Raw genomic sequence first — 17773 nt, 5'->3', positions numbered from 1 at the left:
GGAGAGAGAGAGAGAGAGAGAGAGATGGGGAGAGAGAGAGAGAGAGAGAGAGAGAGAGAGAGAGAGAGAGAGAGAGAGAGACAGAGAGAGAGAGAGAGAGAGAGAGAGAGAGAGAGAGATGGGGAGAGCGAGAGAGAGAGATGGGGAGAGCGAGAGAGAGAGATGAGGAGAGCGAGAGAGAGAGATGGGGAGAGCGAGAGAGATGGGGAGAGAGAGAGGTGGGGAGAGGGTGTATGAGAGAAAAACAAGGGAGAGAGAGAGAGAAAGAGAGGAGAGAGAGGGAAAGGGAGAGAGGACAGGAGAGCAGAGGAGTGAGGGGGGGAACAAAATGGGGTCATGGTCTGTCCAGTAGACAGCATATCTACCTGCCAACACGTCCATGTTGGTGTCGCTTCATCACTGTCCAGGCCTCAGACATGACGGGGGATACGTCCCAAATGGAACCCTATTCCTCAGGAGACACAGGGCTCTCTCTGGATAACCTGTCTCCTTACATTAGGGCCCCTCCATCACCAGTCTCCTTACATTCGGGCCCCTCCATTTAGGGCCCCTCCATCACCAGTCTCCTTACATTAGGGCCCCTCCATCACCAGTCTCCTGACATTAGGGCCCCTCCATCACCAGTTTCCTTACATTAGGGCCCCTCCATCACCTGTCTCCTTACATTAGGGCCCCTCCATCACCTGTCTCCTTACATTAGGGCCCCTCCATCACCTGTCTCCTTACATTAGGGCCCCTCCATCACCTGGCTCCTTACATTAGGGCCCCTCAATTTAGGGCCCCTCCATCACCAGTCTCCTTACATTAGGGCCCCTCCATCACCAGTCTCCTTACATTAGGGCCCCTCCATCACCAGTCTCCTTACATTAGGGCCCCTCCATCACCAGTCTCCTTACATTAGGGCCCCTCCATCACCTGTCTCCTTACATTAGGGCCCCTCCATCACCTGTCTCCTTACATTAGGGCCCCTCCATCACCAGTCTCCTTACATTAGGGCCCCTCCATCACCAGTCTCCTTACATTAGGGCCCCTCCATCACCAGTCTCCTTACATTAGGGTCCCTCCATCACCAGTCTCCTTACATTAGGGTCCCTCCATCACCAGTCTCCTTACATTAGGGCCCCTCCATCACCTGTCTCCTTACATTAGGGCCCCTCCATCAAGTGCTTCAGGCCTGACACTGGACGGGACTAGGCTTAGACCTGGGCTCAAATACTATTTGAAATCATTTTTGTAATTTCAAATACTGAATACGGTATGTGGCCTTTACTGCCCGGTTAAATGGAACCAATAGAATAGATGCACTGGGCACAGATGTCAATTCAACTAGTCAATGTTGGTTCAACATCATTTAATTGAAATGACGTGGAGACAATGTTGATTCAACCACTTCCAGACAGACTAGATCAAAAAGCTAAAAGTGTTTGAAATATTTCAAGTAGTATCTGAACCCAGGTATGATCCTGACCTCTGACACTGGGTTTTTCTGTCTGTGATGGATCCATTATCCCTTATAAATTATCCCTTATCCATTTTCCCTTATTCATAATCTCTTATCCATTATTCATTTTCCCTTATTACATTTACATTTAAGTCATTTAGCAGACGCTCTTATCCAGAGCGACTTACAAGTACATACATTCATACCTTTTTTTTGTACTGGCCCCCCGTGGGAATCGAACCCACAACCCTGGCGTTTTAAGCGCCATGCTCTACCAACTGAGCCACACACTCATTATCTCTTATCCATTATTCATTATCCCTTTTCCATTTCCCCTTATTCATTATCTCTTATCCATTATTCATTATCCCTCATCCATTCCCCCTTATTCATTATATCTTATCCGTTATCCATTATCCCTTATACTTTATCCATTATACCTTGTTCATTATCCATTATTCATTGTCCCTGATCCATTCTCTCTTATTCATTATCTCTTATCCATTATTCATTATCCCTTATCCATTCTCCCTTATTCATTATATCTTATCCATTATTCATTATCATTTATCCATTATCCCCAATTCATTATCCCTTATCCATTATACCTTATTCATTATCCATTATTCATTCTTTCTTATTCATTATCTCTTATCCATTATTCATTATCCCTTATCCATTCTCCCTTATTCATTATATCTTCTCCATTATTCATTATCCTTTATCCATTATCCCCGATTCATTATCTCCTATCCCTTATTTAATATTAATTATCCTTATCCATTATCCGTTATATCTTATCCTTAATTTATAACTCCTTATCCGTTATCCCTTAAACATGATCCATTCTCCCTCATCCATTATTTCTTATCCGTTCTACCTTACCCATTATCGGTTTCCCATGATCCCTTATCCATTATCCCTTATCCCTTATCCATCATAAAGAGAAAGTTACAGAGGCATAAATATCATACCAATCCCCAAAATGCTAACCTCCCCTGTTATTGTAATGGTAAGAGGTTAGCATGTCTTGGGGGTATGATATAAAATGCTAACCTCCCCTGTTATTTTAATGGTGAGAGGTTAGCATGTCTTGTGGGTATGATATAAAATGCTAATCTCCCCTGTTATTATAATGGTGAGAGGTTAGCATGTCTTGGAGGTATGATATAAAATGCTAACCTCCCCTGTTATTGTAATGGTGTAAGGTTAGCATGTCTTGGAGGTATGATATAAAATGCTAACCTCCTCTGTTATTGTAATGGTGAGAGGTTAGCATGTCTTGGAGGTATGATATAAAATGCTAACCTCCCCTGTTATTATTAAGGGTGAGAGGTTAGCATTGTTTGAGGGTATGATATTTGTGAGTTTGTAACTTTCCCATTCATCATTATTCACGATTAATTCAGGACTATCTGTAACCATGGTAGCATCCACATTCAGTGTCTAGAAACATATCATATTCTAATTTACAATAAAAGTGACTCCAAAATGACACAATACATGATTTACCATTCATTATATTGGGCACAAAATAATCTGAAACCAAAACCAAAACAAACAGCTCAGGCATTCAACAAGTTGGTCACAAGCTTGATGTAATTATTGCGTCCTAGGAATATGGGACCAAATACTTAACTTATTACTACTTTAATACACATATAATACACTCTTATTACTACTTTAATACACATATAATACACACTTATTACTACTTTAATACACATATAATACACACTTATTACTACTTTAATACACATATAAGTGAATTTGTTCTAATACTTGTAGTCCCTTAAATGGGGGGGGGGGGGGGGACGACTATGTCCAGAAAATGCTGTAATTACTAAAACAGTTTTCCCAATATGGATGAAATTACTCTCAAATGAAAGCTGACAGTCTGCACTTTAACCTCATAGTCATTGTATCATTTCAAAAACAAAGTGCTGGAGTATAGAGCCAAAACAACCCAAAATGTGTCACTGTCCCAATATTTTGGAGCTCACTGTAACTAGAAATAAAGTGATCGATAGTAAACAGTAGCAGGAGCGTAGTTGATGAGTCAGAAAAAAAAGGTACTGCAAAAAATATCTGATAGTCCGGCTAGCTACACTATATATACAAAAGTATGTGGACACACCTTCAAATTAGTGGTTATGGAAGACCACAGCCAAACCCGTTGCTGACATGTATATAAAATTGAGCACACAGCCATGCAATTTTCATAGACAAATATGTGCAGTAGAATGGCCTTAATGAAGAGATGTGACTTTCAACATGGCAACGTCATAGGATGCCACCTTGAAATCAAGTCAGTCCGTCAAATGTCTGCCTTGCTAGAGCTGCCCCCGGTCAACTGGAAGGGAAGTGGAGAGCTGCCCCCGGTCAACTGGAAGGGCAGTGGAGAGCTGCCCCCGGTCAACTGGAAGGGCAGTGGAGAGCTGCCCCCGGTCAACTGGAAGGGCAGTGGAGAGCTGCCCCCGGTCAACTGGAAGGGCAGTGGAGAGCTGCCCCCGGTCAACTGGAAGGGCAGTGGAGAGCTGCCCCCGGTCAACTGGAAGGGCAGTGGAGAGCTGCCCCCGGTCAACTGGAAGGGCAGTGGAGAGCTGCGCCCGGTCAACTGGAAGGGCAGTGGAGAGCTGCCCCCGGTCAACTGGAAGGGAAGTGGAGAGCTGCCCCCGGTCAACTGGAAGGGCAGTGGAGAGCTGCCCCCGGTCAACTGGAAGGGAAGTGGAGAGCTGCCCCCGGTCAACTGGAAGGGCAGTGGAGAGCTGCCCCCGGTCAACTGGAAGGGCAGTGGAAACGTCTAGGATCAATAACGGCTCAGGCCCACACAAGCTCACAGAACGCGAAGCACGTAAATATCGTCTGTCCTCGGTTGTTGCAACATTCATTACCGAGTTCCAAACTGCCTCTGGAAGCAACGTCAGCACAATAACTGTTTGTTGGGAGCTTCATGAAATGGGTTTCCATGGCAGAGCAGCCGCACACAAGCCTAAGATCACCATGCGCAATGACAAGCGTCGGCTGGAGTGGTGTAAAGCTTGCTGACTCTGGGGCAGTGGAAACGCGTTCTCTGGAGTGATGAATCATGCTTCACCATCTGGCAGTCAGACGGATGAATCTGGGTTTGGCGGATGCCAGGAAAACGCTACCTTCTCCAATGCATAGTCTCAATTGTAAAGTTTGGTGGAGGAGGACTAATGGTCTGGGGCTGTTTATCATGATTCGGGGCCCTTAATTGCAGTGAAGGGAAATCTTTACGCTACAGCATACAATGACATTCAAGACAATTCTGTGCTTCCAACTTTGTAGCAACAGTTTGTGGAAGGCCCTTTCCTGTTTCAGCATGACAATGCCCCCGAGCACAAAGCGAGGTCCATATAGAAATGGTTTGTTGAGATGGGTGTGGAAGAACTTGACTGGCCTGCATAGAGCCCTGACCTCAAACCCATCGAATACCTTTGGGATGAATTGGAACACCGACCACAGGCCTAATCGCCCAACATCAGTACCCGACCTCACTAATGCTCTTGTGGCTGAATGGAAGCAAGTCCCCGCGGCCATGTTCCAACATCTAGTGGAAAGCCTTCCCAGAAGAGTGGAGGCTGTTGTAGCAGCAAATGAGGAACAACTCCATATTAATGCTCATGATTTTGGAATGAGATGTTTGACAAGCAGGTGTCCACATACTTTTGGTCATGTGGTGTATTTGGTAAACTATTTAACTAACCATTTAGCAGTCCCCACTAGTCACATTCTATCTTTCATTTATCATCTCAGCCGGTTGTTTCGTACTGCGTTTCCATGAACCACTAAACAGAGACACGACACTGGACTTGTGTCCAGAAGGCAAGACACTTGTGAAGTTACCTTGGTAAGAAATCAATAGTCACATAGTCTCAGGGATCTATGGGCTGTAGCAGTTAGAGTAGCTGGATGCAGTGTACAGATGGACTACCACTAGTGTTTGTAAGGGAATTGACCCCTGATTTGGGATGTTATTGGCTTTTCTACTAGTAGACGAGGTAGGCTCTGAGACACAAGCGATGAGGTTAGAGCGAGTGTATGTTTGTTTTTAAAACTCAAGCCAGTGTTTTTTTTCCATGATACACAAACCTTTACATTTATATTTAATGTATATTTTATCCTGGGAAGTCACATTGCGATTCACATCTCTGTTTTTAAGTGAGCCCTGGACATTTAGTATTATCAACAGTAAAGTCCTTCTTCGTGGTTATTGCGATCACCTTCACGTTCCTCCTTTAACTCGTTAGCCCCATCATCGGGCATCAGATCACCAAGATTAACACGCGCACGCACGCACGCACGCACGCACGCACGCACACACACACACACACACACACACACACACACACATCTTTCCTCTTTCGTCCTAACGGTCCCGTCTTTCTGCCCCAAGCTCATCGGCTCCATCATCGGGCGTCAGGGCACTAAGATCAATGAGATCCGCCAGGTGTCAGGGGCTCAGATAAAGATTGGTAGCCAGCTGGACAGCACCAGTGATAGAGCCGTCACCATCACAGGGACCCCCATCTCTATCAACCTGGCCCAATACCTCATCACCTCCTGGTAAGACAAAGCTCTGGTCCTCTGTAGCTCAGTTGGTAGAGCTTCTAACACAAGGGTAGTGGGTTCGTCAAATGTATGTACTCATGACTGTAAGTCACTTTGGATAAACGTGTCCCCTGAATGGCATATATTATGATATGTATTGTTATATATTAACTCTGGCACCACTCAGGGTTTACCTGGGCTGTGTTCAGTAGGCACAAAACAGAAGAAAATGTTCCAATATGTTTTGCAATGGAAAATGAATATAGACCTTTCTTATTGGACAAGCTAGGTAGTCCCTCCTTGTTTCAGTCCGTTTTCTTCGGTTTGGTGCCTAATGAACATGACCCTCGTTAGACTCATGATACAAGGGGGACATTTCACTGCTTCAAAGACAGTCTTAACTTTTATCTACCTCCACAGATTACAGATTTGTTTAATCTTGTTATAACATAATGTTGACACATTCATTTTCAACAGCTCGTACTATAAGAAAACTAGCAACACATTTTGAAGTATGTACTAAAACTGTTAAGTAGGACAATAATGCATTAATACGCTGATTAAAATCAAGTCTTTTATCTTGTGATGATTATTCATGTTGTGTGACTGCTCTCGGAAGGACCGCTCCCCTCCAATCAGAAGAGATGTCAGACTACATCGTTCACTCACCTTCTCTGTTACCAAGTGTTGCATCAGGCAGTTGAAAGTGCTGAATTTTGAACACACCCCATTTCTACAAAGAACAAAGATTTGACTGTGTAGTCAGATGGACATTCCAAGCTCTCATTAATTCTACCCTAAAAAACACACTGTAGTCCTGCTGCATTAGAAATGATACACTGTATATTACACTGTATTCCACGTTGTATTATTATTAGACAATACAAATACATAATATATTTATTTACATATTGACAAATACAATAGGTATCTTTGATCCTTTTACAGAATAAGGAAAATCCTAATGAACTTTGAATTTATTTGTGTTTCCCTTACCCAAGCCCTTACCCAAGCCATCACCCTGACTTATAGCACCCACTCCTTCCATGAGAGCCAGAAAGATCCCCCCCCCCCCTCAAATAATCTGTTACAACCTCCAGAAAAACACACCTCTTTTATAATTTAGATTTTAAATCTCCTTTTGATTTGATTTCTTTAATTTCACTCAATTTCATTTTTTTAACATGTCTTTTATTTCTTTAACCTTCTAATCCTTTTCCATCCGTTACTCCCTCCTTCCCCCTTTCCTTGTCCTTCCCTCCACCCTCCTCCCCTCCTTCCCTTGTCCTTCCCTCCACCCTCCTTCCCGTGTCCTTCCCTCCACCCTCCTTCCCCCTTCCCTTGTCCTTCCCTCCACCCTCCTTCCCTCGTTCCCTTGTCCTTCCCTCCACCCTCCTTCCCCCTTCCCTTGTCCTTCCCTCCACCCTCCACCCTCCTTCCCTTGTCCTTCCCTCCACCCTACTTCCCTTGTCTTTCCCTCCCTCCCCCTTCCCTCCACCCTCCTTCCCTTGTCCTTCCCTCCACCCTCCTTCCCTTGTTCTTCCCTCCACCCTCCTTCCCTCCTTCCCTTGTCCTTCCCTCCACCCTCCTTCCCTCCTTCCCTTGTCCTTCCCTCCACCCTCCTTCCCCCATCCCTTGTCCTTCCCTCCACCCTCCTTCCCTTGTCCTTCCCTCAACCCTCCTTCCCTTGTCCTTCCCTCCACCCTCCTTCCCTTGTCCTTCCCTCCACCCTCCTTCCCTTGTCCTTCCCTCCACCCTCCTTCTTCCTTCCCTTGTCTTTCCCTCCACCCTCCTTCCCCCTTCCCTTGTCCTTCCCTCCACCCTCCACCCTCCTTCCCTTGTCCTTCCCTCCACCCTCCTTCCCTTGTCCTTCCCTTGTCCTTCCCTCCACCCTCCACCCTCCTTCCCTTGTCCTTCCCTCCACCCTCCTTCCCTTGTCCTTCCCTCCTTCCCTTGTCCTTCCCTCCACCCTCCTTCCCTCCTTCCTTTGTCCTTCCCTCCACCCTCCTTACCTCCCTACACCTCCAACCCCCCCCCTTCCTCATCTTCCTCCACCTCCTATCCTCCTCCTCAGTTTAGAGACCGCCAAATCCACCGCCCAGTCTTCCTCCATGTCGACCCCTGCTGACCTCACCATGGCCTACAGCCAACCGCCCTCCCCAGCCCAGTCTTCAGCTGTGGCTGCTGCCACCCTGGCTGCCATGGGCTGCCCTGGCATGTCCCACTCCCACCCCCACGCTGCAGTCCCCATGATGGGCACCCACCCCTATGGGGCCCTCCCTCTCTCCAGCCTCCTTGGAATGCAATCCATGAAATCCATCCAATCTGTACCCTTCCTGGCTTTATCCAACCCTGCCGCCAATGCAGCCGCCGCCGCTGGGGCCCATGCCCAGGCCCAGATCTCCTATACAGCGAAGATCTCCTCGGCCAACGGGATTGGGAAGAAACCGGACAGACAGAAGTTTGCACCATACTGATGACGTCCGTCTCCATCCCTCCATCTCTCCAGCTCTCACTTCCGTCCCTGAGACAAGAAAGAAAGGGGGGAAGAATGGAGGGAAGGTCTGTTTTTTTGTTGTTGTTATATTCCTCCATTCTCTTCTCTCTTCTAGTTGTGTAGTACATTCTAGAGACTTTAGCTCTTATCTTCAATACACTAGGAGGAACTTTGGATTGGCTCGTATAGAAAGCTATATTTATGTTGTCAGGCCAAGGAAGCCTATCAAGCCATAGTCTATATCTCAGATGGAACCCATCTCAGATGGAACCCATCTCAAATGGAACCCATCTCAGATGGAACCCATCTCAAATGGAATCCATCTCAGATGGAACCCATCTCAAATGGAACCCATCTCAGATGGAACCCATCTCAAATGGAACCCATCTTACCTTTATAGTGTTGGCCAGAGCTAATGGTGCTCCAGGGTTCTAGAGCCCACCAGGGTTCTGATCAAAAGTAGTGCATTATATATGGAAAAGGGTTCTGTTTGAGATGGAGCCGTAGACTATTCTTACCTTCACTTTTATCCTCCTCTCACCGTCCTTTCATTCTACGCTACTGCTTGTATTTATTATTAACTTCTACTGAAATATTCCTGCAACGAGTTTATACATTTAAACACTGGTGACTGATGCTCGACTGTATGTTCCTGTATCAGCTTTTATACAATAATGTGTGTTCCTTCCTTTATACAACTCCAAGTTTTTTTTTTTGTATTTGAAGAAGAAAAAAAATGTTTTTAAAAATGACTTCAGACCTCTCTTTTAGTGTTATTTTGTCATGTTTTTTTGTCACATTTTATTTGAAATGTGTTGTTTAATTTATTTTATTTATTATGACGAGTATTACTTTTACAATAAAATGTTCGTTTTTTGGGGGGAAAATGGCTCCAGGTACTACTACCAAAACTACTAATACTTCTCTTCCTTCCTGTCCTGAGTTTTGACTAAAGAAGGCATTTCCTCCTGTCTCTCACCTCAGAAGTTGTATCTCCTACTAAAGCAAGGTTTTTTAGTAACTTTAGGTTTTTGTTGAATAGAGAAAAAGTGTTTTTCCACATCTTATATGTCAATATAATGAATAATTTAACACGCTAAAAGCAGGGTACATGTATTTCCAACTGTCCCACTGGGATTTAAACAGCTAAACCCCTCTTGGGATGAGGGATGAGGATGTTTTTCTCACCACAGCTGTCAAACTAATATGCCACTTACTAGCTATTCTTTACTAATTCTGCATGTTAGCTCGGCCACACACACACACACACACACACACACACACACACACACACACACACACACACACACACACACACACACACACACACACACACACACACACACACACACACACACACACACACACACACACACACACACACACACACACACACACACACACATTGGGCTGGGTCTTTGTGTTGACAGACTCTATAGACCTAAATAACCACAAGCAAGCAATACTGAAGTGAAGGACTGCATCTGCTGTAGCCTGCAGACCAATAGAGACAGACAGGACAACATATATACTACTACTACTACTACCACTGTAATACATTATAATTCTATCTTACTGGGGTGTTATTGCATTAGAGACGTGTTGTGTTGAGTTTTTATAAATATGCCGTAAAATATGAACTCACTTATTTTTATAAAAACACCGAAACGATGTCAGTTGTAGGGAATTCACTGTGTGTTTACTTACTAGTAAATCACTCGTTCATAGTCTGTCTCAAAAGCTGCCTTCTTCCCTGTACAGTGCACTACTTTTCACCACACTCGCTTGACATATAGTGCACTTGTATTGGCTAGGGTGCCTTTTTCCGGCATGCAGACATCCCCTGAACGGTGTTGTGAAACCACTCCGTCCACCGCGCGTGTGTTTCCTGTTCTCTCCTAACGCCGCGTGTGTTTCCTGTTCTCTCCTAACGTCGCGTGAGTTTCCTGTTCTCTCCTAACTCCGCGTGTGTTTCCTGTTCTCTCCTAACGCCGCGTGAGTTTCCTGTTCTCTCCTAACGTCGCGTGAGTTTCCTGTTCTCTCCTAACTCCGCGTGAGTTTCCTGTTCTCTCCTAACGCCGCGTGTGTTTCCTGTTCTCTCCTAACGTCGCGTGAGTTTCCTGTTCTCTCCTAACGCCGCGTGAGTTTCCTGTTCTCTCCTAACTCCGCGTGAGTTTCCTGTTCTCTCCTAACGCCGCGTGAGTTTCCTGTTCTCTCCTAACGTCGCGTGAGTTTCCTGTTCTCTCCTAACTCCGCGTGAGTTTCCTGTTCTCTCCTAACTCCGCGTGAGTTTCCTGTTCTCTCCTAACGCCGCGTGTGTTTCCTGTTCTCTCCTAACTCCGCGTGAGTTTCCTGTTCTCTCCTAACGCCGCGTGTGTTTCCTGTTCTCTCCTAACGCCGCGTGTGTTTCCTGTTCTCTCCTAACGCCGCGTGTGTTTCCTGTTCTCTCCTAACGCCGCGTGTGTTTCCTGTTCTCTCCTAACGCCGCGTGTGTTTCCTAGTTCTCTCCTAACGCCGCGTGTGTTTCCTGTTCTCTCCTAACGCCGCGTGTGTTTCCTGTTCTCTCCTAACTCCGCGTGAGTTTCCTGTTCTCTCCTAACTCCGCGTGAGTTTCCTGTTCTCTCCTAACGCCGCGTGTGTTTCCTGTTCTCTCCTAACGCCGCGTGAGTTTCCTGTTCTCTCCTAACTCCGCGTGAGTTTCCTGTTCTCTCCTAACTCCGCGTGTGTTTCCTGTTCTCTCCTAACGCCGCGTGTGTTTCCTGTTCTCTCCTAACTCCGCGTGTGTTTCCTGTTCTCTCCTAACGCTGCGTGTGTTTCCTGTTCTCTCCTAACTCCGCGTGTGTTTCCTGTTCTCTCCTAACTCCGCGTGTGTTTCCTGTTCTCTCCTAACGCCGCGTGTGTTTCCTGTTCTCTCCTAACGCCGCGTGTGTTTCCTAGTTCTCTCCTAACGCCGCGTGTGTTTCCTGTTCTCTCCTAACGCCGCGTGTGTTTCCTAGTTCTCTCCTAACTCCGCGTGTGTTTCCTGTTCTCTCCTAACGCCGCGTGTGTTTCCTGTTCTCTCCTAACTCCGCGTGAGTTTCCTGTTCTCTCCTAACGCCGCGTGTGTTTCCTGTTCTCTCCTAACGCCGCGTGTGTTTCCTAGTTCTCTCCTAACTCCGCGTGTGTTTCCTGTTCTCTCCTAACGCCGCGTGTGTTTCCTGTTCTCTCCTAACGCCGCGTGTGTTTCCTGTTCTCTCCTAACTCCGCGTGAGTTTCCTGTTCTCTCCTAACGCCGCGTGTGTTTCCTGTTCTCTCCTAACGCCGCGTGTGTTTCCTAGTTCTCTCCTAACTCCGCGTGTGTTTCCTGTTCTCTCCTAACGCCGCGTGTGTTTCCTGTTCTCTCCTAACTCCGCGTGAGTTTCCTGTTCTCTCCTAACGCCGCGTGTGTTTCCTGTTCTCTCCTAACTCCGCGTGTGTTTCCTGTTCTCTCCTAACTCCGCGTGTGTTTCCTGTTCTCTCCTAACGCCGCGTGTGTTTCCTGTTCTCTCCTAACTCCGCGTGAGTTTCCTGTTCTCTCCTAACGCCGCGTGAGTTTCCTGTTCTCTCCTAACGCCGCGTGTGTTTCCTGTTCTCTCCTAACTCCGCGTGAGTTTCCTGTTCTCTCCTAACTCCGCGTGAGTTTCCTGTTCTCTCCTAACGCCGCGTGTGTTTCCTGTTCTCTCCTAACGCCGCGTGTGTTTCCTGTTCTCTCCTAACGCCGCGTGAGTTTCCTGTTCTCTCCTAACGCCGCGTGAGTTTCCTGTTCTCTCCTAACGCCGCGTGAGTTTCCTGTTCTCTCCTAACGCTGCGTGTGTTTCCTGTTCTCTCCTAACTCCGCGTGTGTTTCCTGTTCTCTCCTAACTCCGCGTGAGTTTCCTGTTCTCTCCTAACGCTGCGTGTGTTTCCTGTTCTCTCCTAACTCCGCGTGTGTTTCCTGTTCTCTCCTAACGCCGCGTCTGTTTCCTGTTCTCTCCTAACGCCGCGTGAGTTTCCTGTTCTCTCCTAACTCCGCGTGTGTTTCCTGTTCTCTCCTAACGCCGCGTGTGTTTCCTGTTCTCTCCTAACTCCGCGTGAGTTTCCTGTTCTCTCCTAACGCTGCGTGTGTTTCCTGTTCTCTCCTAACTCCGCGTGTGTTTCCTGTTCTCTCCTAACTCCGCGTGTGTTTCCTGTTCTCTCCTAACTCCGCGTGAGTTTCCTGTTCTCTCCTAACGCTGCGTGTGTTTCCTGTTCTCTCCTAACGCCGCGTGAGTTTCCTGTTCTCTCCTAACGCCGCGTGAGTTTCCTGTTCTCTCCTAACGCCGCGTGTTTCCTGTTCTCTCCTAACTCCGCGTGTGTTTCCTGTTCTCTCCTAACGCTGCGTGTGTTTCCTGTTCTCTCCTAACGCCGCGTGTGTTTCCTGTTCTCTCCTAACGCCGCGTGTGTTTCCTGTTCTCTCCTAACTCCGCGTGTGTTTCCTGTTCTCTCCTAACTCCGCGTGTGTTTCCTGTTCTCTCCTAACGCCGCGTGTGTTTCCTGTTCTCTCCTAACTCCGCGTGTGTTTCCTGTTCTCTCCTAACGCCGCGTGTGTTTCCTGTTCTCTCCTAACGCTGCGTGTGTTTCCTGTTCTCTCCTAACTCCGCGTGTGTTTCCTGTTCTCTCCTAACGCTGCGTGTGTTTCCTGTTCTCTCCTAACGCCGCGTGTGTTTCCTGTTCTCTCCTAACGCCGCGTGTGTTTCCTAGTTCTCTCCTAACTCCGCGTGAGTTTCCTAGTTCTCTCCTAACGCCGCGTGTGTTTCCTAGTTCTCTCCTAACTCCGCGTGTGTTTCCTAGTTCTCTCCTAACGCCGCGTGAGTTTCCTGTTCTCTCCTAACTCCGCGTGTGTTTCCTGTTTTCTCCTAACGCTGCGTGTGTTTCCTGTTCTCTCCTAACGCCGCGTGTGTTTCCTGTTCTCTCCTAACGCTGCGTGTGTTTCCTGTTCTCTCCTAACGCCGCGTGTGTTTCCTGTTCTCTCCTAACGCTGCGTGTGTTTCCTGTTCTCTCCTAACGCCGCGTGTGTTTCCTGTTCTCTCCTAACGCTGCGTGTGTTTCCTGTTCTCTCCTAACGCCGCGTGTGTTTCCTGTTCTCTCCTAACTCCGCGTGAGTTTCCTGTTCTCTCCTAACGCCGCGTGTGTTTCCTAGTTCTCTCCTAACGCCGCGTGTGTTTCCTGTTCTCTCCTAACTCCGCGTGTGTTTCCTGTTCTCTCCTAACGCTGCGTGTGTTTCCTGTTCTCTCCTAACGCCGCGTGTGTTTCCTGTTCTCTCCTAACGCCGCGTGTGTTTCCTAGTTCTCTCCTAACTCCGCGTGAGTTTCCTGTTCTCTCCTAACGCCGCGTGTGTTTCCTAGTTCTCTCCTAACTCCGCGTGTGTTTCCTGTTCTCTCCTAACGCCGCGTGTGTTTCCTGTTCTCTCCTAACTCCGCGTGTGTTTCCTGTTCTCTCCTAACGCCGCGTGTGTTTCCTGTTCTCTCCTAACACCGCGTGATTTTCCTGTTCTCTCCTAACGCCGCGTGTGTTTCCTGTTCTCTCCTAACGCTGCGTGTGTTTCCTGTTCTCTCCTAACTCCGCGTGAGTTTCCTGTTCTCTCCTAACGCTGCGTGTGTTTCCTGTTCTCTCCTAACGCCGCGTGTGTTTCCTGTTCTCTCCTAACGCCGCGTGTGTTTCCTGTTCTCTCCTAACTCCGCGTGAGTTTCCTGTTCTCTCCTAACGCCGCGTGTGTTTCCTGTTCTCTCCTAACGCCGCGTGAGTTTCCTGTTCTCTCCTAACGCCGCGTGTGTTTCCTGTTCTCTCCTAACTCCGCGTGTGTTTCCTGTTCTCTCCTAACGCCGCGTGTGTTTCCTGTTCTCTCCTAACTCCGCGTGAGTTTCCTGTTCTCTCCTAACGCCGCGTGTGTTTCCTGTTCTCTCCTAACTCCGCGTGTGTTTCCTGTTCTCTCCTAACGCCGCGTGTGTTTCCTGTTCTCTCCTAACTCCGCGTTGTTTCCTGTTCTCTCCTAACTCCGCGTGTGTTTCCTGTTCTCTCCTAACTCCGCGTGTGTTTCCTGTTCTCTCCTAACGCCGCGTGTGTTTCCTGTTCTCTCCTAACTCCGCGTGTGTTTCCTGTTCTCTCCTAACGCCGCGTCTGTTTCCTGTTCTCTCCTAACGGCGCGTGAGTTTCCTGTTCTCTCCTAACTCCGCGTGTGTTTCCTGTTCTCTCCTAACTCCGCGTGTGTTTCCTGTTCTCTCCTAACGCCGCGTGTGTTTCCTGTTCTCTCCTAACTCCGCGTGAGTTTCCTGTTCTCTCCTAACGCCGCGTGTGTTTCCTGTTCTCTCCTAACGCCGCGTGTGTTTCCTGTTCTCTCCTAACGCCGCGTGAGTTTCCTGTTCTCTCCTAACGCCGCGTGTGTTTCCTGTTCTCTCCTAACGCTGCGTGTGTTTCCTGTTCTCTCCTAACGCCGCGTGTGTTTCCTGTTCTCTCCTAACTCCGCGTGAGTTTCCTGTTCTCTCCTAACGCCGCGTGTGTTTCCTGTTCTCTCCTAACGCCGCGTGTGTTTCCTGTTCTCTCCTAACGCCGCGTGTGTTTCCTGTTCTCTCCTAACGCCGCGTGAGTTTCCTGTTCTCTCCTAACGCTGCGTGTGTTTCCTGTTCTCTCCTAACGCCGCGTGAGTTTCCTGTTCTCTCCTAACGCTGCGTGAGTTCAACTTGAATTGATGTCTATGCAACAAAAAAAACATCTCTTGATGGTTCAGCAAAATATATTTGTTGTTCTGCGTAGCTGGTAGTAATACTGAGACAATACTAACTGATAGGAACGTTTTTGGAAGAGGATACATGGGGGATTAGCTAGGCACGCAACAATCTGGGAACTCCACAGCCTGGTTTTCTAGAAATACCGGTTTGAAAGATTCCCGGAATCAGAAGGCATCAGGAAATCTGCAAACCTCCAACCAGGATTTCTAGGTAAAAACCTGGGAATTTTGATGAAGGTTACAATAATTTTGCATCCCTAGGATCAGCAACGTGGCGTTCGTTTTGGCTCAGTTTTTTTACCCATACGGATGACTATATAAAAGCAATGCTCTCATTCCAACTCTTTCTAATGCGGAAGACACATTTCAGTTGAAGACATTCAGTTGTACAACTGACTAGGTATCCCCCTTTTCCTTTAATACACAATATGCACATGACTATAACCCAATCAAAGGGACACGAAACAATACAATATTGCACTTAAACATGAGCGTTTCTGTTACCACGGCAGAATAGATACCAACATATTCTATTGATTAGATACCATCACACTTCTTGCAATGTCCTTTTTTTTGTTTGCTTAAGTCCTCACAAGAAAAGTTCTGTCATTTTGAATCCACATGACGTTTTCCCTCTGTTGTTTCTGTCTATACCATTCTAATAAACAAAACAATATGCATCTACTTCGTTCTACCGGTCTCCTTCTTCCTCTCTAAGCATTTTGTATTCAGCCCAGAAACTGTAGCTAAGTACCTAACACATGAACGAGCACAACCCTATGGCGTCTGTTCAATTCAAATGTATTTAAATTAAAATTACTAGATTCCGTCAGATTGACATCCACGTAGTGTTGTTTTTGTGGTGTCGGAGGTGGAATCGCGTTACGGCTCGTGTTAAGAGCTGTCAAATCCACAAGCGTCTCGTTCCGTTATCTTGCCATTGGGATGCAATGAAACCACACCCCACTATAATCTGTGAAATCCCATGCAGCGGCGTAAAGATGTTCATGCAGCCGCAACGCGTAACAAGTTCAAACACTCAGATTAGACTGATGCGCATGAATCCCCCCCCCCACCCCCCCCCTATTCCAAAATAACATGAAAACAGGCATTAGCCTCACATCAATGGTTCGACATTTGAGAATCATTATTTCTAACATCAATAGAGCCTAAACTTTTGTTTTGAATTTATAACGCAGAAGGGATAATAAGGAAGTGATTTGTGACAGACAGGAGCAGCTAATCACCGATACGTCAGCACATACCAGTTACACCTCCAACATCACCGATACGTCAGCTCATACCAGTTACACCTCCAACATCACCGATACGTCAGCTCATACCACAGTTACACCTCCAACATCACCGATACGTCAGCTCATACCACAGTTACACCTCCAACATCACCGATACGTCAGCTCATACCACAGTTACACCTCCAACATCACCGATACGTCAGCTCATACCAGTTACACCTCCAACATCACCGATACGTCAGCTCATACCACAGTTACACCTCCAACATCACCGATACGTCAGCTCATACCAGTCACACCTCCAACATCACCGATACGTCAGCTCATACCACAGTTACACCTCCAACATCACCGATACGTCAGCACATACCAGTTACACCTCCAACATCACCGATACGTCAGCACATACCAGTTACACCTCCAACATCACCGATACGTCAGCTCATACCAGTTACACCTCCAACATCACTGATACGTCAGCTCATACCAGTTACACCTCCAACATCACTGATACGTCAGCTCATACCAGTTACACCTCCAACATCACTGATACGTCAGCTCATACCAGTTACACCTCCAACATCACTGATACATCAGCTCATACCAGTTACACCTCCAACATCACCAATACGTCAGCTCATACCAGTTACACCTCCAACATCACCAATACGTCAGCTCATATCACAGTTACACCTCCAACATCACCGATACGTCAGCTCATACCAGTTACACCTCCAACATCACCGATACGTCAGCTCATACCAGTTACACCTCCAACATCACCGATACGTCAGCTCATACCACAGTTACACCTCCAACATCACCGATACGTCAGCTCATACCAGTTACACCTCCAACATCACCGATACGTCAGCTCATACCAGTTACACCTCCAACATCACCGATACGTCAGCTCATACCAGTTACACCTCCAACATCACCGATACGTCAGCACATACCAGTTACACCTCCAACATCACCGATACGTCAGCTCATACCACAGCTGCACCTCCAACATCACCGATACGTCAGCTCATACCACAGCTGCACCTCCAACATCATCGATACGTCAGCTCATACCAGTTACACCTCCAACATCACCGATACGTCAGCTCATACCACAGCTGCACCTCCAACATCATCGATACGTCAGCTCATACCACAGCTGCACCTCCAACATCATCGATACGTCAGCTCATACCAGTTACACCTCCAACATCACCGATACGTCAGCTCATACCACA

General features: G+C 47.2%; 1 protein-coding gene and 1 non-coding gene across 4 annotated transcripts in view; one reads left to right on the top strand and one right to left on the bottom strand.

Moving 5' to 3' along the window:
* The window catches only part of LOC129815767 (poly(rC)-binding protein 3-like), a 174264-nt gene extending 158307 nt beyond the window's left edge, over positions 1-15957 (top strand). For 2 of the 3 annotated variants that reach the window (XM_055869876.1, XM_055869877.1), the window contains exons 13-14: positions 5862-6031; positions 8091-15957. In XM_055869876.1, the coding sequence (XP_055725851.1) occupies positions 5862-6031; positions 8091-8493 (573 nt within the window). In that variant the 3' untranslated portion in view covers positions 8494-15957. Of the gene's footprint in view, positions 1-5861; positions 6036-8090 lie in introns of those variants that run through there. The other variant, XM_055869878.1, reaches the window with a different exon arrangement.
* Positions 1661-1730, bottom strand: trnal-uaa (transfer RNA leucine (anticodon UAA)). The gene has a single exon. It is a non-coding gene; the product is annotated as a tRNA-Leu (tRNA).
* Positions 15958-17773: the final 1816 nt, after the last annotated feature.

This window comes from Salvelinus fontinalis, chromosome 18, assembly GCF_029448725.1.
Source record: "Salvelinus fontinalis isolate EN_2023a chromosome 18, ASM2944872v1, whole genome shotgun sequence".
Lineage (NCBI taxonomy): Eukaryota > Metazoa > Chordata > Actinopteri > Salmoniformes > Salmonidae > Salvelinus > Salvelinus fontinalis.
The sequence above is the reverse complement of the archived record's forward strand: the minus strand, read 5'-3'. Positions and strand labels throughout refer to the sequence as shown.